At 37.2% G+C, this 26,682-nt stretch overlaps 1 protein-coding gene across 2 annotated transcripts in view; it reads right to left on the bottom strand.

Annotated features, from left to right (window-relative positions):
• nhsa (Nance-Horan syndrome a (congenital cataracts and dental anomalies)) overlaps positions 1-26,682 on the bottom strand; it is a 130,249-nt gene extending 103,567 nt beyond the window's left edge. For both annotated transcript variants that reach the window (XM_067370386.1, XM_067370387.1), the window contains exon 1: positions 26,097-26,682. In XM_067370386.1, coding sequence (XP_067226487.1) covers positions 26,097-26,376 — 280 coding nt within the window. In that variant the 5' untranslated portion in view covers positions 26,377-26,682. The remainder of the gene's footprint in view (positions 1-26,096) is intronic.

Below are 26,682 nucleotides of genomic sequence, written 5' to 3'. Positions count from 1 at the left end.
ATAAATTTTGTTTCTAAACACTCAAATCATGATGAAAATAGCATTATTCAGGCTGGACCAGCCAATGCACATGTGCAGTTATAATCAGTGCAGTCATGACATTACCAATTGCCGATTGGCTCTTTTATTTAGAAGGCAAAACTTAGTCCGCCATATTGAGCATTGCACTTTCTCCCATTCATAGTAATATGAGTGCACAGTCTTTGTATCTAAAGTCTTTGGTGTATTGTTACACCCATTTCATATACTCACTCTCATGTTGTTCCAAACCTGTATGACTGTCTATCATCTGTGGAACACACACACATACACAAAGACGTTGGTAGCTCAATAACATTGGACCTTACTGACATTTATATATTTTTTTAAATCCTTTTTTGTCAGAAGAAAGAAAGTCATTTGGGTTCGATATGTTATTGCATGTATGATATTCAATCAGGTAGCTTTCTTTAATTCTCCTCAAACGGTTGCTTCATCATGACAATAGAGGATTTGACAGACAAAACTGGCAGTTTACGTTAACGCCCACTGCATTTTGTCAGCAAAGAATGAGAATGCAGCACCTTAAGTCTCAGTGGCAGGGTTCATGTAATTGCATATGAGAACATTTTGGCTTTAGAGATTCTGAAAGCACACAGCTCAATTTGTGGAGCGCCAGAGACAACATGAGCTTTGACTCCAGGACATTTTCTTGCGGTACACCATCCATAACTGTTCCCTCCTGTCCTACGAAAGCAATCAAACCGAATTAACTAGATTAAAAAACGACAATGATCTAACTCATCTCATAGCATTCCATATATGAAAAGCTGATATGCAGCTGTCCTCCTCCGCTCAGATAAAACAGAATCCACATGTCTGCCCAATCAAATTAAACGAAACGCTGCGTCTTCCTTCATATTGGATTATGACAGTGGTCTGTTTCTGTCCCTCTCCCACTAAAAATACACACATAACACATGTAACTATTTTAGTTGTGTTTATATTGTCCCTTATGTGGAACTACGATTTTTGGTTTCCAGAAACATATCCAAGCAACGTTCCAAAGTTTGAGAAACCAGGAAAACGAGAGAAAAAAAGAGAAGCAAAAACCCTGTTAACGTCATGTTTTGTTGGCGAACTCCCCGGGGTGCTGTACAACCACATTTGATGACTCTAATAGAGTATTAATGGTCTGGAATAAAATGGAATACATGCTGGTTGTAGTCGTTCTGTTTTCCCTGCCCTCTTCTCCACTTCCTTTGATCTTTGCTGTTTTCCTAATAGTGGGAGAGATCATAGAGCAGACTCAACTCAATATTGAATCCTGGGAATCTGCTTCCCAAGACCTGGGATACTCAGCAACAAACACAAACAAGTAAAAGAGCAACTAAATGTAGCAGAAAACATTTCAAAATCAAATTAAGGCATACTCCACCTCCACTCCATTTATAACACAAAGCTTCCAATCCAGTCCACTTGGATAAATGCATTTTTGAAGTGTTTTTTTGTCCTTTTTGGAGCTTGACAGACTTGACAGTCACCATAGGCTTTTGTTCTATGGAAAAGAGCAGCTTGAACATCCTTCAAATTATCTCTGTGGCCCTGTTTACACCTGGTATTAAGATGCAATTTGGTCGATCGGATCACATGTAGATGAGGCAGACACAATCCCGTTTACACCTGTTGTTTTAATCCATCTCTTTTGTCCACTTCTGTCCTGATTTCTTCAAGGGGAAGGTCTATGGGTGGGTAAATGTATGGGTTTTTTTTCAGATCAAATGGACAAAATAAGCTCAGGCAATTTACATATGAACACGCCTGGAGATGACGGAAAACATACGGAGAGCATCAGCTTTCAATTCTGCTCTGACAGCCACGAGTCCAAACCGAACGCTGTGAATGTGTGTTAGAAATCAGGCATGTTGAGAGAACATTGTGCTTGGTACGTTTTTCATCTTCAAACCAAACTTGGTCCTTCAGCCGACAAAGTTTAAATCCCGTCTAGCTAGCACACTTCCCATAATGTTTACGCCTTAGGTCAGTAGGCGGAGAGTAGCCAGTCTTTAGTGGCTGAACACATGAGCATCTACACTACAAAAGCAATCCGGCCGAATGCATTTTTGATTACCTCTGGAAGTGGTTGAAAGAGGACAAGTTCGAAACGTTTTACAACGCTTCGAGCAGGATGCGAACCGTGGTCCCCGGCGTGGTAGTCGGGCGCTCTAAGAAGGAGGCTAAAGACCACAGCCTCTAGTGTCAGTCGCTAGAGCACCTCTTGAGATCAGAGGAGTGAGGTTTACATGCACAGCTCTTGCTAGCCTAAATCACAGCACCAAATGTAACCAGTTCTACTGACCCACTCCAAGCGGGATTCGAACCATGGTCTTTGGTGTGGGAGTCAGGCTTTCTAACAAGGATGCTAAAGACCACAACCTCTAGCGTCAGTCTTGAGATCAGAGGAGTGAGGTTTACACTCACCCCCCTAAACCTCACTCCCATCCAGGTCATGGCACCACATGTAACCAGTTCTACTCAACCCGCTCCAACCATGGTCTCTGGCGTGGGAGTAGGGCACTCTAACAAGGAGGCTAAAGCAACTACGTCAACTAATTCTACTTACCCAAACCCTAATACCTAACCGTCTACTAAAACTCTAATGAGAGTTAGTTGACATGTATTTGCAAAGTTACATATAGTTAGTAGAATGTCTAAAGTGGAGCATTGGGGGAAAAAAAGTAACCAAACTATTCCTTTAATTCCAAAGTTAACTAAAGAATATCCAATGAGAAAATGAACTTTGTGGTTATCGGGACGCCAGATGCTTGTGTTGTGGGAAACTCCAAGGCCTCGAGGGGAACTTTGGGAAGTTACAGCATGTCATCACATCGGCCAAAATGAGAACAAATAAAGCAATGAGAAACAGAATAAGGACTGTGTGTATGTTTGTGTTTGTGTAAGAGCGATCCATCAGCGGACAGCTCATTATGCTCCGAATTCACCAACAGCTCCAGTAGGGTGTGAAAGCGAAGAGCGAGACAGACAGAAAAGGACAAAAATCCCCAGTTTAGCTTCATAGATGATCCGTGATATTAGTATGTGTCTCGGATATCTGGGGAAGTTCCCATATGATTACAGCACACAGATGTATGTGTATATGTGTCTTATGGAGCATATGGGAAGCATTGCATGGCTCCTCTCCAGTTTCATATTCAAAAATCCACCATATTACTGCATGAATCAAAAGATTAGCTTGCTCGTTCGCTTTTGTGCATGTGTGATTTCAACGCACACATGCTGCAACCGTTCACCCCTGATTCTGTCCCGTATCATGTTGCACATAACACATCATCATGAGCATCAGTGCAAAAAGACTGACAGGAAGTGGACATACAGACAGAGGCTAATGCATTTATAATGAAGGGTTGTTCTGGTGCCATGGCCGCAGAAGGAATGACAGAATCGGAAAAAGAGAAACGGAGCATTGAATGTAAAGCTAAAGAGAGAGCAAATGTTTCGAAGAATGCACAAATAAATCTTAATCTTGGAAAATAGGATTTTACTTGCTGTTTTGCAATGTAAGATTTGACATTCTGTGTAATCTTACTCATTCACAACTTTGCAAATGCAATCTGTTTAAAAAAAAACTTTCATCCCAAAAAATGTCATAGTTATGAATTGGTCAAAAGTTACATGAACCCTGAACTATGCTGGTACACAGATTGCTCTTTTCCACCAGGATAGTGAAGCCAGAGCCTTTTCTTGGCCAGGCGAACTGGAGCCTGTCACGAACTGGCCGCGTATTTCCACAGACTTGTGGAACGGATGGTGATACATGTGTTGTTTACCTGACTATAAACAGTTTAAAAACAAACAGTGCGCATCCCCATGTTCTCGCAGGCAGTGCGCCACTTCTGTATGAGAACCCCCCCCCCCCCCAGGAATCGGCTTTAGAACCCAGGTGGTAATGCCTGATCAAAAGTTTTTATGATTTATGAGGGCTGTGTCCGAAAACCTAGGTAGCTGTCTTGCTGCCTCGCTATCTTATAAGAGAATGACTTTTACAGCAGCATTTGTGCGTGAAGGTACCTCACGAAATTGATTTCGGACAGACTTCTGAGGCAGCGTAACAGTTTAATGATCTACAGCAATATAGCGCAAGCTTTGGTGAGAACTAAACAAATATTTAATTACTACAGTAGTAATTTCTCGATAGAAATTATATCAAAATTGAAACATGTTGATCAAAATCGTACATTTATACACAAAATGAGCAACAAACGCAACTTTTGGACGCCATCTTTATTTTTCTAGCTCAACTGTCACAGAATGGAAAGCACAGGATTGTGGGATATCAAAGGCAGCTAGGATACATCTATGCTTCCTTCAAAAATCGATCTGAGGAAGGTATCTCATGAGAGAGGAAGTTAAGCTAACATTGGATTCGGACGTGCCTTGATGCCTTCTTACCTTGAAATGTGTCCTCGGAAGGCAGCATTTTCCAGTTTTCGGACGCAGCCATCATTTAAAATGCGCAATAACATAATTTTGCAGGAATTATAATAAGGCACTAAAAATACTACCCATTAAAAGTCTGTTGAACCAATGGGATCACTCTGGGTCCTAAAGGAGACCCGATTCCTGGGGGGACTCGATTTCTCTCCACACCCAGAGTGATTCTAGCGTATCAGCAGCTCGCACAGAACAAACTAATCTGTTCTTTTTGGAGATATATATTGAAACTGAAACCATTGATTCACTCGCTCTCATGCACAGATTTATATATTTAGATATAAAGAGCAATGTAGTGCAACGTTATTACATTGTTCAACGAGATTGCCATAGACAGCAGCAGCATTTCTCCGCCCCTCGGCTCCGTTTGAGAACAGCAAGTTTTTAGGGCCGGAGTTGAACCAATCTTTGTGGCCCGCAACCCCTTTTTCTGCAGTGGAAATGTTGCCTGGCAAGGCCAGACTGATATATCTTCTACGAGATACAAAGATTGTGCACGGGAGACCAGAGAGTTTGTTCTATTCAGCCGTGAGTTCAGTTTTAAATGACCAAAAACACATTAATTATTTACTTTTCGCTGTTGACTCTCTTGTCGCTTTGCTAACTTCATATCCGCCCTTCTCTGATTGGTTTACTCCGTTTCCTGTTTGCTCAGATTTGCTCCGCCCTAGAAATCAAATTGATTCAATGGCCGACTAGACTCATCCGCTGGTACAGTGGTGAGGCTGGATTTTTTCAGGCAAGTGGAAATGCATGAAACGGTTCAAGAACAGACAAAAGCATGGAACTATGTCAGTGGAAAAGGGGTACAACTCTTAAAGGCAAAGTATCAAAAAAGCTTGTTTAAAGGATCTGAGAGACTAGAAAATTTGAGGTTTTGGTGTAAGAAACTTTGGCTAACTCGATCAATGGATTTCAAGGCCAAAATGTAACATTACAACAGTAGAATATGAGAGAAAACAGATTAAAAAACACAACGTGAAGTTATTGAAAAATGCATGAATTTAGCATATGTTTTCTCTCTTTCTCTTCTTTTATCTAAAGCAGTAAAATCACGAGAAAGCAGAAAATGCCTCCTCCTGTTCGCAAGAGTTTGACACTTGACACCGTCATTCAGACCACAGATAGGGTGAAGAGGGTTCTGCTGATAACAGACAGTCTTACGACATGGAGATTTGTTTATAAGAGGGCTGCAATGGGGGCAAAGCCTGTGTGTCTTGTATCAGAGAATATTACAGGCAGAATGGGTTTACACGTATCGTGAGACTCACCCTACGACGATCGTCCGCCCATTACAGGGTAAAGTAATCTAAGTGCATATGTGTGTATGGAAAGGCAAATCCACTCGTGTGGTCTGGCATCTGTTTGAGTGGAAACAAGTCAGTTTGAACCTCATAGCAGTGGAATCGTCTATCAGACATCCTGCACAGAGGCTTTTGAGACACACATTTAACTGTTGGGCTGATTACAGACCCAAAACCAACAACAGCAACACGTCCAGAGTCACATTCAATCAGGAAACTGTTAAAATCACCCTCAGCAGGAACGTGAACGTGATAGGGTCAAATGGGCACATATTCACACACAACACATGGGGTCAAAAGGTGAGAGAAAGCGTGTTAGATCTCATAGGCTGAACAAACAGTGCTGCAGATAATCTGACAACAGAGGAAAGACTGAAAGAGAAAGGGAAAAAAACAGGAATGTTGTTGTGGCTCAGACTAGCAGGCAGCCAGCATTTATTCATATGGGCCGACTCCTGAGACCGGGCGTAAGGGATGCCTGAGACAGCATGGTAAAAAAATGTACACCGCCTGTCAAATCCGTGACTGACCACAGACTGTCCAGTCGCTGATCTGCTGGAGTTTTGAGATACCGCAGACCAGTGGCGTACCGCAAATCTTTAAGGCCCTTCTGTGAACCATGAGACCAGGCCCCGCCCACAAGCACTGACATCATACACAACTGTTTTTATATCACCTCTGGACACAGACATTAATGTTTTTGGGGTGATTTTGCCCTCTCTTCAATACTTATCTATTTCTATGGCATCTCTGTTGAAGAGTAATTATCTGGTGAAGTGGATTTTCTTATTGTAGAGTTAACGAAAGTTATCATGAGCATTGTAATGTTTGAAGCGGATGTCATAATAAATGTCAGTAGAGTGGGAAGATTGCAAAATGAGCGGCTCATTCATAAATCTGTAAGATCTTACCTTCATGCTGTGGAAATACAAAACAAAGACAGAACACAATGAGCGCAGCGCTGAAAAGGGGCGGGGCTACATTATATCGTTTTTTTTTGTGAAACAAAAATCAAATAGATAATTTAACGATAGTGTAATAATGGTGCCACAAATGGACTGTCACAAATTTACTAAAGAAAATTCACTGAAGCTCTGGTTAAAAAGAAGCTTCAACTGAGTGTTTTCCCTCCCTCTTTTCTCCTCAATTCCACAGGTGTTGTTTTTCGGTCTCGGCACTGGGTTGCTCATAAAAATGATTTATAAAGACGAGCTTTTAACTGGAAGATGAAAAAAAAGGGAGTTTGCTTTATTCCAGAGACCCACTTACTGGCACCGTGGGCTGGGTTACGAGTAGTGAGGGCCCACCTGGTTTAGTGGGATTTGAGACTTTTAAAGAGGACATATTCCACACTTTTGTAGCATTTTATGCCTTTAAGTCCACTCATATTGTTAGTCAAGGTTTCTTGCTCCAGTTTCTTAGCTGAACAGCCAGGTAGTTTTCAAGCATAAACAGCTGTGCTTAAAATTCGTAGGCTGATTTAAGCAAGTTTTCCATCAGAATTAGAAATAAACAGGTAATTTAGATTTAAACAGTCATGATAAACAGGGTTGCCGTGTCAATGGTTTGACTCTGCTAAAGAGCTCATTTATCATGTGATGACATTGGAGAGATATTATAGGCTGGAAGCATGAGTGTATTATCAGACGCACATAACACTGGCGAGTCGGCTGGTCGGTCGCCCTCACCCAAGTACTCTGGAAATTGGAATTCCTTGTAGCTCTTAAATCCATCCCTCCCTCTTTCCTGCACTCTCATTCCTGATGACAGGCCTCTCTGGCTGCGCTCTCCAGCACTTATTCCAAGGAAATGTAAAATGGAAAGTTTTACTGCGGCATTATGAGAGTGTTTTCACGTTTAAAGTGTCTTCACTTCTGACTATAACCAGCGAGCAGGGCAGGGTTATGACAAGCTGTGTTTTGTCTGCGTAATACGGTTACATAACGTCTCTCACAGTTATGGGAGGATTGTGAGAGGGAGACAAAGCCAAACATCAGGGAGGAGCCGTTCGATTCTCATCTGTTTTGGGCTGGAGTCACAGCGCTGTTTGAAGGCCCTTTGAAGACGAGAGGCGGCAGGATGCGGAGAAAGAGACGAGGGCAGGTGGGCCCGGCTCCAGGGGTGCGTGGAGGTCAGGAGGGTCTGAGGGCTTTTATGAGAATAATCTGCTTTAGACGTTTCTCAGCGCTGCCATGGAGAGACAGACTCAGACCACAGAAATCACTTACAGCAGGACTAACGTGAGAACTAAAGGACTTATAATTCAAGTTAGAACTGTAAGAAGAGAAGAGAATAGAAGAGACGAGATGAGACAAGAAGACAAGCCGAGCTGAGAAGTGGCTAGAAGAGATGATAAGAGACAAAAAAAGATGAGACCAGATGAGAAGGGTAGAGACGAGAAGAGAAGAGACACGAGACAAGATAAGCCGAGCCGAGGAGTAACTAGAAGAGATAAGAGACAAAAAAGATGAGACGAGAAGAGACCAGATGAGACGAGCCAAGAAGACACAAGCTGAGCCAAGCCAAGGAGTGACTATAAGAGATGAGACAAAAAAGATGAGAAGAGAAGAGACGAGAAGAGATGAGAAAAGAAGACACAAGCTGAGCCAAGCCAAGAAGTGACTAGAAGAGATGAGACAAGACGAGAAGAGAAGAGCTGAGAAGAGAAGAGACAAGACAAGAAGACAAGCCGAGTCGAGCCAAGAAGTGACTAGAAGAGATAAGAGACAAAAAAGATAAGACGAGAAGAGAAGAGAAGAGAAGAGAAGAGAAGAGAAGAGAAGAGAAGAGAAGAGAAGAGAAGAGAAGAGAAGAGAAGAGAAGAGAAGAGAAGAGAAGAGAAGAGAAGAGAAAAGAAGAGAAGAGAAGAGAAGCAATGTGATGAGATGAGATGAGATGAGATGAGATGAGATGACATCAAATGAGATGAGTAACTCTATAAACTTTTAACCTTATAAGTGACATTATAAGTGGACTTAACACTACAACAGTGCAGAACATGGCCACTTTAAAGTCTTGAAGCCCACTGAGCTGTAGTGGAGTAAAGGAGAGAGTCCTGCTGTGAAGACATTAAACACATGTAGGGTAATTAGAGGTTTGCTGGAGGTCTCAGAAAGACAGACCACACAGTCTGAGTTATGAGCAGCAGCGTTCATAATGACACGTCTGAGGACACAGCCCTCATTTTCATCAATCTAATCACAGAGAAGAGCATGTGTGTGTGTGAGTGTGTGTTGGGCGGGCAGATCTAACAGCACGGTGAGCCGGAGGAATGTCTTTGATGTCATGGATGGAGTATGCAGGGCAAAGTCATAACAGTCATTTTTTAGAGGGAAAATTGCACAGGGGCTCCATCGACATCAACCCCTGAACAACAGCATGAAGTCAGTCCAAGCAGCAGCTTTACTGCCCGTAGAGATCAACCGCCAGGAGATGAGCTGTCATCATCACAAAAACACATTGAAACAACACAAAAGAAGCGACAAAAATACCTGACAGCACTGAAAGGCATTCCAGAGCCTGAGCGTCGCTTCTAATCCTCAGATATTTCACACTTGTATGTTATGCTGGAGCGTGATCTCAACAACACAGGCAAAGTCCGAGGAATGATCATAAAATTCATGAATCACATTACGTGACATAAAGAATTACAGAGATGATTGTCTCTTACAATTATAGATAGTCATAATGTAAGTGATTTGAAGAAACCTCTAAGTTTAAGTATTACACTTTAGCATGCAACTCGTCGACAAACAGCGAAGGCAACGGCATAACTATACAGCAAAATGCTAACAGCTACTTAAAACACTTTAGTAACAAATAAAGATGCTAATGACCAGAAAACATTAGAAGCTGCTTAACTGTACAGTGACATGCCAACTCTAGGAACCATTGAGCAAGATGCTAACGCATGCTCAGAACACCTTAGCATCTGCTTAACTGTACAGTGACATGCTAACAGACACTTCAAACTCCCTAACAAACACATAACTGTACAGCAACATGTTATCAACAACTTAAAGCACTTTTAAAACTACTTTACCATACATAAAGATGGTAACTACAACTTAGAAAATCTTAGCAGCAGCATAACTGTACAATGACATGTTAACTCTAGGAACCATTCAGTAAGATGCTAACGCATGCTCAGAACACTTTGGCAAGTGCTTAACGGTACAGTGACATGCTAACAGACACTTCAAACTCTCTAGCAATCACATAACTGTACAGCTACATGCTAAAAACTACTTAAAACATACTAGTACCACTTAACCACACAGAAAGATGCTAATGACAACTCAAAATATCTTAGCAACCATATAACTGTAGAGCAAACATGCTAACACACACTGAAAACTTCCTATCAACCACATATTAAGTGCTAGAAAGTTTTCAGGGTGCTAACTACCAAAACACCCTAAGAGCCACTTAATCATATAGAAAGATGCTAACAATGCTAACCACTTAGAAAACTTTGACACCTGCAACCGTACAGTGACATGCTAACAGACACTCAAAACCCCCAAACAACCTGCATAACCGTACAGTGACATGCTAACAGAAACTTTAAATTCCCTAGCAATCAGATATGTGTACAGCTACATGCTAAAAACTACTTAAAGCACCCTAATACTGCTTAACCACACAGCAAGATGCTAAACATCTTAGCAACCATCTAAGTGTACAGCAAACATGCTAACACGCAATGAAAATTTCCTAACAACAATACAGCTGTATAAAAATGTGATTGCTAGGAAGTTTTCAGCATGCTAACAACTACCAAAAACACCATAAGAACCACTTAATCATATAAAAAGATGCTAACAACACTCCACATTAACAATTGTATAACTGTACAGTGACATGCTAACAGACCCTCAAAACTCCGTAGCAAACAACAACATGCTAACAGCTATCACTCAGCCAGGAACCAATTAACTACAGCAAGATGCTAATGCATGCTCAGAACATTTTAGCACCTGCATAACTGTATAGTGACATGCTAACAGACACTCAAAACTCCCAAGCAAACTGTACAACAACATGCTAACAACTACTTCAAACACCCTAGGAACCAATTAACCATACAGCAAGATGCTAACGCATGCTCAGAACATCTTAGCAACTGCAAAACTGTAAAGTGACATGCTAACAGACACACAAAACTCCCTAACAAACCACATAACTATAAAGCAACATGCTAAAAACCTTCTAGGAACCACCTAACTAACAGACACCCAAAACTCGCAAGCAAACCACATAACTGTAAAGCAGGCTAACAACACTCTGGGACCCTCTTACCCATACAGCAAACGTTAATAACCACTTAGAAAACCTTAGCATCTGCATAACTGTACAGTGACATGCTAAAAGACACTCAGAAATCTCTAGGAATCACTTAACCATGTAGCAATATGCTAACGACCACTCCGAACACCTTTGCAATCATATAATTGTACAGCAAAGTGCTAACACACACTAAAAAAACTCTCTAGCAAACCCATAACTATACAGCAACATAATAACAACTGCTCAAAAAACTCATAGGAACAGCTTAATCTAGAAAAATGCTTAGCAACTGCATAATTGCATGGCGTAATTCCACTTGCGAACAGATCATTATGTGTTTGTTTGTGTGTCAAGGTGTGTTCTTCGCTATTGTGCTGCTGAGGTGTGGAAAACAGAAGAGTTGACAAAGCTCAGGAAGTCACCATTGACAGATTCCAGCGCACTTTGATGGAAATCTCACACATGCTACATTCCCTGTCGGCCTTACAGGACACTAAACTACATGTGTGAATGTCTGCACTGATTAATTGAAATGCCTAAAGGGTTCGTTTCAGGGAATAATGACTTAAATATCAGTCTTTACCTCACACAAATCTATCATATGGAATTATATGACATGTAATATTAAGGAAAAGTTATATGGACTATTTTACTATTCTTTTTGGTCATTTTTGGAGCCTGACAGCCCCTGGTCAACGTTTACTTTGTCTGTAAGGACCTGGTACATGGGGGTTACATCTCCTTTTGTGTTCCACAGATGAAAGAGATTCAAACGGGTTTAGAAAGACATGTGGGTGAGTAAATGATGACAGAACTTTCATTTTTGAGTGAACTGTCCCTTTAAGACATTTCAGCACCAGTGTGTGTGTGTGTGTGTGTGTGTGTGTGTGAGGAGAGAGGCACCTGGGTGACCTCCATTGCATTAAAAAACACACCATTACAACAACAAACAGGTGTTGAGTTTCCGCCCCGCAGTGTTGGATCGCACAGGAAATGAATGTTCGTCCTCGGTTCACCGTAAGTCAGAGCATTCATGCACAGGAGGGAGGATTCAGTTTTTATTACTTACGGAGATGTGCAATTACAGAGATTATGGGATTAGGATGGAGATCTGCCTGTCTGGAGGTGTGTGTGTGTGTTGTATTAACATAGATCATGGGTGAGGGCAGCGGCCTGATTACTTCTGTGACACACACACACACACACACACACATACACATACACACAAACACTAGCTGAGAGCTGCTGTCATGGGATTTCATTGGCAATTTTCTTGGGATCATGGGAAAACAATCAATAAGAGAAATGCAGAGGAAACTTTGTGATTCTTTTCTAAAATGCTAAAGTGATTACTCTTTTTCAGTAGAAAAATCCATTTGCTCTCCATTTAATATAATTGCTGTCGAAGGAAACCCAATTGAGATATTAAAGAGTAAATCAGTATAAGTAGATCTCATTTATGACTGTCCTGTGGGAATAGACATCAACTTTACGTGATATATGCCTACTCATAAACAAACATCAGCTCCAAACAAATCACAGACTAGTCTTAGAGGTCATGACCTTTTCCAAAGTCTTGTCTCGTCTTTCAAAAGCTCTCACTCCCTTTCACACAACACCACTGGAATGGAAACTCAAGCTTCACAGACATTCACAAAATATAGATTTTTATATAAATACATAAAGCTAATTACAATTAAAGTTTAACCATAATCTACGGAAGAGGATTATGGTTAATAATAAATGATAAAATAAAATAAAACCAATAATAAAAAAAAATTAAACCATAAAACCATAAAAATAAAACCATCTCGAGATTAAAGTTGTTAAATTTGGAGAAAAAACTTGTTAAAAAAGAAAAAGTCGAGATAAAATGTTGAGAATAAACTCGTTAAATTAAGAGAAAAAAGTTGTTAAATTACGAGAAAAAAGTTGTTAAATTACGAGAACAAATTCGTTAAATTACGAATTTATTCTCATAATTTAATGACTTTTTTCTCATAATTTAATGACTTTATTCTCAACATTTTATCTCGACTTTTTCTCAAAATTTAACGACATTTTTCTCATAATTTAACAAATTTGTTCTCGTAATTTAACAACTTTTTTCTCGTAATTTAATGACTTTATTCTCAACATGTTATCTCGACTTTTTCCTGAAATTTAACGATTTTTTTCTCGTAATTTAACAAGTTTATTCTCAACATTTTATCTCGACTTTTTCCTCGAAATTTAACAACTTTAATCTTGAGATGGTTTTATTTTTTTATTATTGCTTGGCCCTAATCATCTTCCATAATAATCTTACTTCAAAAAAAAAAAAAAAAAATGTTTTTTTAATTTTTACAAAAAAATAAACAACATGTACTTTAAATTAACAGAATTTTTTTGCCCCAAAATGAGATTATTTTCAGATTTAGCTGACTTCTGTGGACATTTGTGGACTGAGTGATAAAGAGATTACTCACAATACACGTTCACAATAATTTTGTTGGTGAAAATAAAATTAAGACACATTGTGAATGTCTTAATAACATTAATATGATTTTAATTTGAACATTTTCCTAAAAACCTGGACAAAAGAAGTTGACTAAATTTTTTATCCTTGAGAGTATAAGTGAGTATATAGTGAGTAAATAGTGTTAAATGCATTAAACAAATGCTTATATTAGCATTTTTTATTTAAAATAGTAAGCAAAGAAGGCAAAAAAATGACAGACATATATTGCTTATCATTATGTACCCTGATATTGATGTATATACATTAAAATAATTTAATATGAAACATCTAGTTAAAGTCTGTGTGGAAAATATATCCACATTATTTTTAACTAGATTTATTTTTACTGTATTTAACTTTCTGCATTGAATTTTGAACATTTTCAATCTACTTGACAACAATGACCATTTCTAACTATGGTTTCCTGATTTTAAAAAAAGCCCATATTAAGCAAATACAACGTCACATACATCAAACAATCCCAAATACCCAGAAAATGTTGAAATATTCATTTTTTAGACATTGGCCAAGCCCTACTCTAAAGTATTTCACACCATACACACACACACACAAACTTTGCTCAAGCTTGAAAAACTCTCAAAGTGTAAACACTCCCAAATCCTCCCTTTGACCTTTGACCTCTCCCTCTTTCCCCGCCATACCGCTCATCACTCTCGGTTTTGAAATGGACTCAACCTCCCTGAGGTGCAAAAAGTGTTTTCCTGTAAGTCAGCTGGATTTAAAACTCTTGATATGACTGAACAACCCACTAAAACCACATCAAACAGACAGACGCTTCCCTTAAAAGACCAAAACCATCCAACCGGAGACCGCCGATGACTTTGGGTTCACCCTAGAGTGTGAGACAAAGCCAGGAACCGCCAATCTATGATTCATCTCCTACCAAAGAAACTTTGAAAAAATACTACCTGGATTCATTTCAGCACTTAATTTCAGTGCAATTAAAACAACTAAGGGAAAACAAGACGTACTAATTTTCAGAAGCATAATTCTTCCTGCAGCAGACATGAAGTGTCTTTTTGACACCTGTTTTTAGCTGGAGGCGTATGACCTCAGCCCTGAGAGACGTGCACGAAAAAACCAGCATCGGTGCATCAGGCCTGTCTGCAGACACATACTCATACTCATAAAAGAGACGGGTCTTTGATTTCCAGCTATAATTAACAACCATATTTTATCAGCTCACAGTCATCCAGGCCTGCATGAGGCTTTTAACAGAGAGATAAAGTCACCGAGAGAATGAGTTCTGAGTTGATATTGCATGCTGAGAGGCTTGATAACATTGTTGCGTCTGGATAGAGTCAAATTGTAGTGCTGTTTAATAGAGCTTCTTATTGAGGGTTGCAAATTGACTTCTATGGGAATGGTGCATCATGAGTACAGAGTAACACTCTGTCAAAACCAGAGACTTTATGTATGCAAGTTAAGAAAAAGACGAGGTGTAGAAGGAATATACTGTGAATGAGTCCTCAATGGGAAGGTTAGACGCGTTTCACCTCTGGGCTGTTACTATGCAGACTTTGCGGTAGAGCGTGAGGAAGAGAGAGAGAGAGAGAAAGTTGTCTGCAGCCTGCTGGCCTACTCTAAATGTTGCATAACAAATGCGCTCGCTGCGTTCCCTGTTTAGCTTGTTAGCCCGGAGACGCGTGACAACACAGAGACGCTGCCTCCTGCCCTCCACCTCTTGAAAACAGCCGAGGACCAATAACAGCTGGATGAGAACAGAGTGATGCAAACGGACAAGGTGTTTGTTGTCATTCTTCCCCATCAGGCGATTCAGCCCTCCCAAAAAAACAGTGCAACCGGTGCGTGTGAGATCGGGGAAACTCGTGCGGAGCGTAAGGAAGCGTGCGATGCATAATACATGTGGAGTCTCCGGTCACACCCTACATAAGAGCTGCATTAAACCACCACATGCTTCTGCCCCACGCCATCATATATAATGCAACAAATCTGAGGTGAAAAACACACTGAAGCACAGCAGGGATTTGCTCGTGTCTGAGACTTCAATGCAAAAGCACAGAAAGGTGATTGCAGTAGGGAATGAAATTCAGGATTTATTTATATAATATATGAGCACTTCAGGTTTTATTAATATATAATATATCTATTTTTCAATGAAAACATCTTTTTTTGCTATTTTATTGAAAGGTAAAGTGGAAAGCGTTAGCACCACGATTCAATGTATTATCTCAATCTAAAGGAGATGAGGATAGATAGATAGATAGATAGATAGATAGATAGATAGATAGATAGATAGATAGATAGATAGATAGATAGATAGATAGATAGATAGATAGATAGATAGATAGATAGATAGATAGATAGATAGATAGATAGTCAGTCAGATAGATAGACAGTCGTTTAGACAGATACTCATAGATAGATAGATAGATAGATAGATAGATACTCAGATAAATATATAGATAGATAGATAGATAGATAGATAGATAGATAGATAGATAGATAGATAGATAGATAGATAGATAGATAGATAGATAGTCAGATAGATAGACAGTCGTTTAGACAGATACTCATAGATAGATAGATAGATAGATAGATAGATAGATAGATAGATAGATAGATAATCAGATAAATATATAGATAGATAGATAGATAGATAGATAGATAGATAGATAGATAGATAGATAGATAGATAGATAGATAGATAGATAGATAGATAGATAGATAGATAGATAGATAGACAGTCATTTAGACAGATACTCATAGATAGATAGATAGATAGATAGATAGATACTCAGATAAATATATAGATAGATAGATAGATAGATAGATAGATAGATAGATAGATAGATAGATAGATAGATAGATAGATAGATAGATAGATAGATAGATAGATAGATAGATAGATAGATAGATAGATAGATAGATAGATAGATAGATAGATAGATACTCAGATAGATAGATAGATAGATAGATAGATAGATAGATAGATAGATAGATATATAGTTAGATAGATAGATAGATAGATAGTTAGATAGATAGACAGTCTTTTAGATAGATACTCAGATAAATATATAGATAGATAGATAGATAGATAGATAGATAGATAGATAGATAGATAGATAGATAGATAGATAGATAGATAGATAGATAGATAGATAGATAGATAGATAGATAGATAGATAGATAGATAGACAGTCGTTTAGACAGATACTCATAGATAGATAGATAGATAGATAGATAGATAGATAGATAGATAGATAGATAGATAGATAGATAGATAGATAGACAGATAGACAGATAGATAGATAGATAGATAGATAGATAGATAGACAGATAGACAGATAGACAGATAGATAGATAGATAGATAGATAGACAGATAGACAGATAGACAGATAGATAGATAGATAGATAGATAGATAGATAGATAGACAGTCGTTTAGACAGATACTCATAGATAGATAGATAGATAGACAGATAGACAGATAGACAGATATACAGATAGATAGATAGATAGATAGATAGATAGATAGATAGATAGATAGATAGATAGATAGATAGATAGATAGATAGATAGATAGATAGATAGACAGTCGTTTAGACAGATACTCATAGATAGATAGATAGATAGATAGATAGATAGATAGACAGTCGTTTAGACAGATACTCATAGATAGATAGATAGATAGATAGATAGATAGATAGATAGATAGATAGATAGATAGATAGATAGATAGATAGACAGATAGACAGATAGACAGTCGTTTAGACAGATACTCATAGATAGATAGATAGATAGATAGATAGATAGATAGACAGTCGTTTAGACAGATACTCATAGATAGATAGATAGATAGATAGATAGATAGACAGTCGTTTAGACAGATACTCATAGATAGATAGATAGATAGATAGATAGATAGATAGATAGATAGATAGATAGATAGATAGATAGATAGATAGATAGATAGATAGATAGATAGATAGATAGACAGTCGTTTAGACAGATACTCATAGATAGATAGATAGATAGATAGATAGATAGATAGACAGTCGTTTAGACAGATACTCATAGATAGATAGATAGATAGATAGATAGATAGATAGATAGATAGATAGATAGATAGATAGACAGTCGTTTAGACAGATACTCATAGATAGATAGATAGATAGATAGATAGATAGATAGATAGATAGATAGATAGATAGATAGACAGATAGACAGTCGTTTAGACAGATACTCATAGATAGATAGATAGATAGATAGATAGATAGATAGATAGATAGATAGATAGATAGATAGATAGATAGATAGATAGATAGATAGATAGATAGATAGATAGATAGATAGATAGATAGATAGATAGATAGATAGATAGATAGATAGATAGATAGATAGATAGATAGACAGTCGTTTAGACAGATACTCATAGATAGATAGATAGATAGATAGATAGATAGATAGATAGATAGATAGATAGATAGATAGATAGATAGATAGATAGATAGACAGACAGACAGACAGACAGACAGATAGATAGATAGATAGATAGATAGATAGATAGATAGATAGATAGATAGATAGATAGATAGATAGATAGATAGATAGATAGATAGATAGATAGATAGATAGATAGATAGACAGTCGTTTAGACAGATACTCATAGATAGATAGATAGATAGATAGATAGATAGATAGATAGATAGATAGATAGATAGATAGATAGATAGATAGATAGATAGATAGATAGATAGATAGATAGATAGATAGATAGATAGATAGATAGATAGATAGTGAGACAGCAGCAGCTCACACCCATCTCAAAAATAATCCGCCGTGTCATATTTTGGACACGCCCTGTCCATCTCGATATCAAAGCGTCTCACAAAGACTCAAATCATTCACCTGTACGCACGCACACACACACACACACACACACACACACACACACACACACACACACACACACACACACACACACACACACACACACACACACACACACACACACACACACACACACACACACACACACACACACACACACACACACACACACACACAACACTTCAACACTAACACGCTGAAAGAGGTCCAGAGCTCAGTGTCCAGTAATACAGACTCACTGAGAACCCTCACTGCTAGAAAACATCCCAACGGCCACAGCGCTGCCGCTCGAGCGCGAGTCAGTGTCCTCAGCGAGGAACTATAGACACTGTGGAAGTGTAACATACTCTTTTCCTAGAACAGGTTTTCCTTAGAACTTCCCAAACTCAACAAACCATTAAACTTTACTGGAAAGAAATACACAAACATGACAGGCAGGACTGGAACGTGGCTCACGGCCAACCGCGTGTGATCCCGAGGCCTCTTCTGTGCATCTATAATAGTCCTTTACTGTGGTGACAAACGTAGGATATATTGGGAATGGAATACTAGCACGCTTCTTACTGAATATACTATATCTGCATCCTACTTTCAAAGCAGTATTATAAGCAGTATTAATATTTCTGTGACTCAGGGTAACTCAATACTCCCAGCACTGGCTCTGATCAGAGAAAACAGACATTCCTTGGGAATCATGGAGTTTAAACATGTGTGTGAGAAAGAGATGGTGTGCTTCCTGAATTATTGACATACCTTTTCAAAATAAACCACCCAGAAGGCCTGAAATGACAGGACAAAGTGAGACCAGAGAGGAACGAGTCTGACAGCGAGGAGACATTCCAGGTTTAACCCTCATGTCCCGTCGGGATTGACTTAACTTCTGTGTGAGGTCTCAAAAAAGACATGTAAAAAATTATATTAAAATAATTATGATACTGTATTTTATGATTATTAACATTTATTTAATTCTGTAAATAATAATAATAACATGTTATATTATTATTTATTATAATAAGTAATAATAAAAAATAAATAAATTATAATAATAAAAACATGTTATATTATAATTTATTACACGTAATAAATAATACAAATATCATTTAATATATAATATAAATATTATATATATGTATTATATATGTTTAGCAAAATAAAATAAAATAGATTTTGAAATAAATAATTTTAAAATTATTTAAAAAAATAGCCAAAATGAGTAAAAAAAAAAAAAAAAAGTTTCTTTCCTGCATATGTCAGCAAGGGTGTGCAGAAATAATATTAATAATATATAAAACTACTATAATATTAAATAATAATGAAAAGATCATTTTATATATATATATATATATATATATATATATATATATATATATATATATATATATATATATATATATATATATATATATATATATATATATATATATATATATATATATATATATATATATATAAAAAATCATTTTATAAAATATACTATAATCAGATTATGAAGTGCAGTGCAGACCGCAAACAGGACGTGAGGGTTAAAGTCATGCACCCTATTAACAGCCAGCCCTCAAATGGAAATGATGAGATTCAGCTGTCCTGAGGAGGTTTTAGTGAACTGAGAAGGGAACAGTCATGGATGACCCGCCTCATTCACAGTTTTTGTCCCGTTACCACGGAAATGCTAATCTGAAAGAGCCAGACACACTTCACTGCCTCACAGTCATGCGTCCTCCTGTTACGTTAACAAACACACACACTCTCACACACACGTTTGTTTCACTATATTAGTGAGGACATTACATCGACTTCTAATGATTTGATATCAGGTTAATAATATTTTCTATGGCCAACCCATTTATCCAAAAAAAAAAGTGTATTTCACCAGCTCTGTGGCATTAGGAGCCAAAAAGACGATCCGACGTTTTCTTCATAACCGTGTGTGTGTATGTGTGGTTCAGGTAAACCCTATGTTATGTGGACAAAATATCCCCACAGAGATGGCAATATCTGAAATCTTTGTCCTTGTGGGGACATTTTTATACATTTATATACAGTTTGTGCAGTATAAAAATCATTATGTCTATGGAAAGTCACCATAAAACATCTGTGTGTGTAAATGTTTGTCAAAAGCGTTGTTTCCATCGAAATTACTCGGAACAATTTTTCCAAGGAACTTTTTTCACCCAGACCTGTTGCTGTCTGTGTTTCTATCATGGTCTAAAGTACCGTGAAGATTAGTCCAGTGATGTAGGACTGTACGTGACTTTCCTGTTCCCGCTGGATTTCGTCCTCTGTATATAAGCTTAATAAAGCCTGAACCTTGTTGTCGGTCCATCTATCGTATTTTTTAAACTCTGTTGTTGATTCAAATAGAAAACAACTCTTTCTGCATGTACCCAAATAGACTTTTAAAAATAAAATACTGTGTGAACTCAACCAATCAGCATGTTCAGTGCCCAAGTCCTGAACTTTGAAAAAGTACAACCTCGTGAGCAGGGACTTTCTGAGAGGGAAATTTTTACCCGCAACTTCATTTAGATCCTGGTTCCTGAGGTCGAAACACACAGAGCTCCACCCCAAAGTCCCTAGGGAAAGTTCCTGTGGTAGAAACACATCTAAATTCTTCAAAATGTCCTCCACCTCTCAAATGACAGAATAATATCAACAAAATTAAATCATATCCTACTTCTTTAAATTAAATTCTGTCATGTATGACTCACCCTCATGCCGTTCCACACCCGTAAAACCTTTGTTAATCTTCAGAACACAAATTAAGATATTTTAGTTGAAATCCAATGGCTCCGTGAGGCATAAAAATTATTATAGCTTGTCAAACACGCCATTTTTGTGTGTGTCCCTTTAAATGCAAATGAGTTGCTGCTCCCGGCCCCCTTTCCAGAAGAGGGCGGAGCTTTAACAGCTCAACAACAACAAAGCTGGAGAATCTCACGCAGCCGAAATGAGGATTGTCAGTAACGGTGTTCAGCCTTACATTGTTCAAACCGGAGTCGACACTGATGGAGAGAAGTTACAACATTTAGAATGACGTTTCTGAATGGTTCGTGGATAAATTTATGTAGTTGCTGTGGAGTTGATTCAACTCATCCACTAGCATGTGTCGTCATGTTCATCTTTTGTGTTGAATTGATCCTCGTTTGTGAAGCAGTCCGGCGTAAAATGACAGCATGACAACAACACTCTACTACAACAACTCTTCCTCTTCTCTGTTGTTTCATGTTATCTTTAACCATTTTGACAATATTAAGACTATTATTAGCATTTAGACAATACATGAATAAAATTTGAGGGCATGTTTATGTGAGAGAGAGTGTTGAACAGGGATGTGGCTTAGGGAGCATGTGCAAAACACTGTTTACAGTGTTTGACCTAATTGTGTCAGCATCATGCCTGATATCACACACACACACACACACACACACACACACACACACACGCATTCACACACACACACACACACACAGAGAGAGAGAGAGAATTCCATGTGGAGCACAAGCAACGTAAACAGATCCTAATGTGGCCATGCTGAATCTGAATGGTACCACTGACCCTTCCAAAGCCCCCCCAACCCACACACACACACACACACACACACACACACACACACACACACACACACACACACACATTTGCACTAATTCAGATTCATATTAGCTGCTCTGTTGTTAAAGCGCACAAGAGACAATCACTCTGAAAGGGATGATGGAGGGTAATTAGGGTGCTGGGGGAGGGTGTCCACAAATCTATTCAATATCTATCATTACCACAACAATAACACAGACTTCAAAAGTTCCTCTGATAGGAGAAACCAACATCATACTCACAACACCAGCTGTTCGCTCAGAAATCATTTTTACATGTCCTGAAGAAAATATGAGTGGCGACTGCCGATATAAAACTCGCTGCCATAATGCAGTCAGTGTTGAGTGTTAAGCTTTAAAAAATGTTGACAAATTTGTGTAAAATGATCAAACTCCAGCTTTATTCTACATAATATTAAAAAAAAAAAAAATATCCCCAATTTTTCTAATAAAATCTTAGATTTTTCTGATAAAGATAGTGATAAAAAAAAAAAATCCACATATGTAGGACTGAACAGTTTGGCCAAAATTTTGTGATTGTATATGAATATGGCTATAAAATGATAATAATAATAATAATAATAATAACATTATATACTACATAGGCCTACTGAATAAAAATATAAAAATTACTAAATAAAATAAGAAATATTACTAATGAACTATTAAATTACTAATTACTGCTGAATACTTGTAACAATTCACAGTAAAATATTTTTTAATATTTTAAAAATATTTTATATTTTTTTAATGGCAGAAAAAAATGGACAAAAAGTGCTAAATAAAACAAAAAATAAATATTACTAATGAGCTAATAAATTACTAATTAGTACTGAATATTTGTAATAATTCACAGTAAAATATTTTTAATATTTTTTAAAATATTTGATCACATTTTCAATGGCAGAAAAACTGGACAAAAATTACTAAATAAAATAAAATAAGAAATATTACTAATGAACTATTAAATTACTAATTATTGCTGAATACTTGTAATAATTCACAGTATAATATTTTTAAATATTTTAAAAATATTTTATATTTTTGATGGCAGAGAAAAATGGACAAAAATTACTAAATATAATAAAATAAATATTACTAATTAACTATTAAATTACTAATTAGTACTGAATATTTCTAGTAATTCACAGTAAAATATTTTTGTAATATTTGATCACATTTTCGATGGCAGAAAAAATTTACAACGCATGACAAATATGTCTGAAAATATTATTTTTTTCTTTAAAATGGCATTGGCAACAAATTTTGCCTTTTGCATGAAGCTTTATCCACACAGACAGATGTCTGAGTCTGTGGCCAGCAAAACATAAACAGTTATTTCGTACACTTTTTAGACTCTTAAAATGAAAAAGAAAAAGTTTATGGGCTCAGTTTGACGTATTACCATAATTATGATGTCATGTTTCAGCAGACACAAACAAAAGATCCCAATCTATTTGATTAACGACGAAATCTGTCTGTCTGAGCCGAAATGACCCACAGGTATTGCTGACTAGAGCCGGACAAGGTGCATTAGTGACCTTTGACCCCTAAACGACAGGTTAAACAGGAACGAGGCTGAAAACACACACACACTTATAGACTTCAGCCTCATGGATTGTCTATAGGGACCTGGATTACAAAAGTGAATGTGTTCTGAACTTTGCTCAGGATCTTCTCAGACCTCCTCCTCGACCCCTAAAGCAGTCACACACATGAGGAACGTGTTTGAATGGGACCTCCCAGAGTAAAACAAACTATTAGAGGCTAAAGAAAGACAGGACAGGAACGGACGGAGCGCTGGAAGGACACGCCGGGCTTGGTGTTATTACATAAACACCACACACTCCCAAAATGAGCCTGAAGATCAGGAGATTCAGACAGAAGAGGAGACTAAATGTCCTGTAACGGGTCTTCTGCTATAACCAACATCCAGACTCTCTGCTGAACTCCTCACAGTCTTATGGAAGCTTGTTTCCGCCACTGAATAAAAAATAAAATAGGTAATTGCAACTTTTTACCTCAGAATTCTGACATATCACGCAATTCTGACTTTATTGGGAGTTTATATCTTTGCAATTCAGAGAAAATAAGTCAGAATTGTGAGATAAAAAGTCACAATTACCTTTTTTATTTTTAATTGAGTGGCAGAAACAAGCTTCCATGTACATTTTCAGAGTTTTACAGAATCTCACAGCTCTGATTCTCTCCTGTGCATTATAGTGGACATGTGTTTTTATTAATAATGTATATATATATATATATATATATATATATATATATATATGTATATATAATATCATACATGCTACTGTATTAAGTCCAGTTGTCTCTTAAAGAGAACATTATGGATTTTTCAACAACAACGAATATTTTGATCACAATGACGACAACAACAACAATATATATTTTATTTTATTATGTTTTATATTTTGTATTATTTTATTTATTGTTATTGTTTAACATTGTATTAATATTTAAAAAAAAATGTATTATTTTAGAAAATATTTTAAATAAATATTAAACAATAAATACAGATAAAAGAATACAAATAATACATTAAATTATTATAATTATTATTATTATTATTATTATAATATCTCATTTATGTTACTGTTTTATTTTATATATTTTTGTTTTGTTGTAAAATATTTAATAAAATCATAATAATAATAATTATTTTTATAAATATTAAACAATACCATATCAATACAATTAAATTTAAAATAAAAAAATATAAAAAATATAAAACAATACAATTTATTATTATTATTATTATTATTTAATAAATATTAAGCAATAAAGCATCAATACAATAAAAAAAAAAAAAAAAAATATATATATATATATATATATATATATATACACACATATTTATACACACACATTATATTATATATTATATATATATATATATATATATATATATATAAACATTATTATTATTATTATTATTATTATTATTATTAAAAAAAAACCTGTCATGATGTAAAAAAAAATCCAAATCCAAAGATTCCAAAAATATTTATATTATTATTTAATAAATATTAAACAATAAAATATCAATACAATTAAAAAAAATAAAAATATAAAACAACACAAATTATTAGTATTATTATTATTTAAAAAACATCATGATGTAAAAAATCCAAAATGTTTAAAGATTCCAAAAATGTTTATATTATTATTATTATTTAATCAATATTAAACAATAAAATATATAATATAATAATATAAATTATTATTATTATTAAAAAAAATGATCATGATAAAAAGTGACAAAGATTCCAAAACACACTCAAAACAGAAAAAAAAAAAAAAAAAACTTCTTTCACTCTTGCAGGTCCATTTGGAGTGCATTACACATGATGCAAATCACAAAACAATCTAAACCTACTAAACTAATTATAGCCTTCCACATAAACTAAGTTTAACTGCAGCAGAAACCCCCGCGCGCGCACAGCAGAGAGGCTTGTTTCACTTTCACATGTATGAATGACAGAATCTGTTCTTATGCAACACGGAAACGATGTTCTCAGTAACAAGAATCAGATTTTCCCAATGACATGAGGAGTGAGGAGCACAGCCCTGGATAAACCAACGACTCTCACTGCATTCTCCAAAGTGACTCACAACCCTGCTGACAAGAAGACTCGAGCTGTGATTTCATCCAACGATATCATGCTCCACAAACCTGCTCGATCAAGATAACGCCCTCTTAAGCAGGGAGCTCACTTAAAACACGTTCCCTTTAAAGTAACCTGAGGTTACAAGTGTTTGATCAAGCTTCAGTGTGGATATGAATCACTTCATACTGGGTTCGTCACCAGCACACTAGAGCACTCCAGCCACGCGCGCTAGAGCGGAGACAAGAGCGCGCAAAAGTAAACAAATATTTGCATTATTACATAACACTTTCAGGCTGTTTTCTGATGTACCTGAGTGGTGAAACATCTGGACTGGTGAGATCGCAAGTGCAACAGAAAGACCAAACCTTGAGAACATCAACTGTTTGGATAACAAAAAGACACTCTTGAAATGGGGTACTCACGCACTGCCTCCTGCTTGGGGTCGAGCGCACCGGTGGTCTCCTGGATCCTGCTCATCTTCTCCCGGAGCGCGCAGACGCGCCGGTTCGTGGTGAGCAGCTCGTGCTCCAGCTCCTGGAAGAGCGAGCAGGCGTGTTTGGCCAGATCCGACAGCTGGCGCAGGGTCCGGGACAGAGCCACATTACTGAAGGCGCACAGGTCCTGGAGCAGGAGAGCCTCCTCGTCCGCGTCCGCGCGTCTGCACAGCCACTGGGGCTCCACGATCCGCTTGGCAAATGGCATTTTGTCATGTAGTGTTTCAGTATAAAATCCACCTCTGGAGGAAAACACAAACAGGTTCCATGTAAAAAGCAAGACCCCTTCCTCCTCCTCCACCTCCTCCTCCGTTAGTCCAGGGTCTCTCGCGGCTCGTCCTCCATCCTCCGCTCGTTCGCTCCGGACACACACGCACTGAACCGCACTGAGATCCGCCTCTGCCGCTCTGATCCCTCTTCCACTCACTGGTGTGTTTTTCTGCGCTTTAAACTCCGAATGCTTTTAAGGAAAGTCGCCGTGAAAACCAGGAGCGGAGTGGAGCTGGATCCGGAG

Source organism: Chanodichthys erythropterus, chromosome 20, assembly GCF_024489055.1.
Source record: "Chanodichthys erythropterus isolate Z2021 chromosome 20, ASM2448905v1, whole genome shotgun sequence".
Taxonomy (NCBI): Eukaryota; Metazoa; Chordata; class Actinopteri; order Cypriniformes; family Xenocyprididae; genus Chanodichthys; species Chanodichthys erythropterus.
The sequence above is the reverse complement of the archived record's forward strand: the minus strand, read 5'-3'. Positions and strand labels throughout refer to the sequence as shown.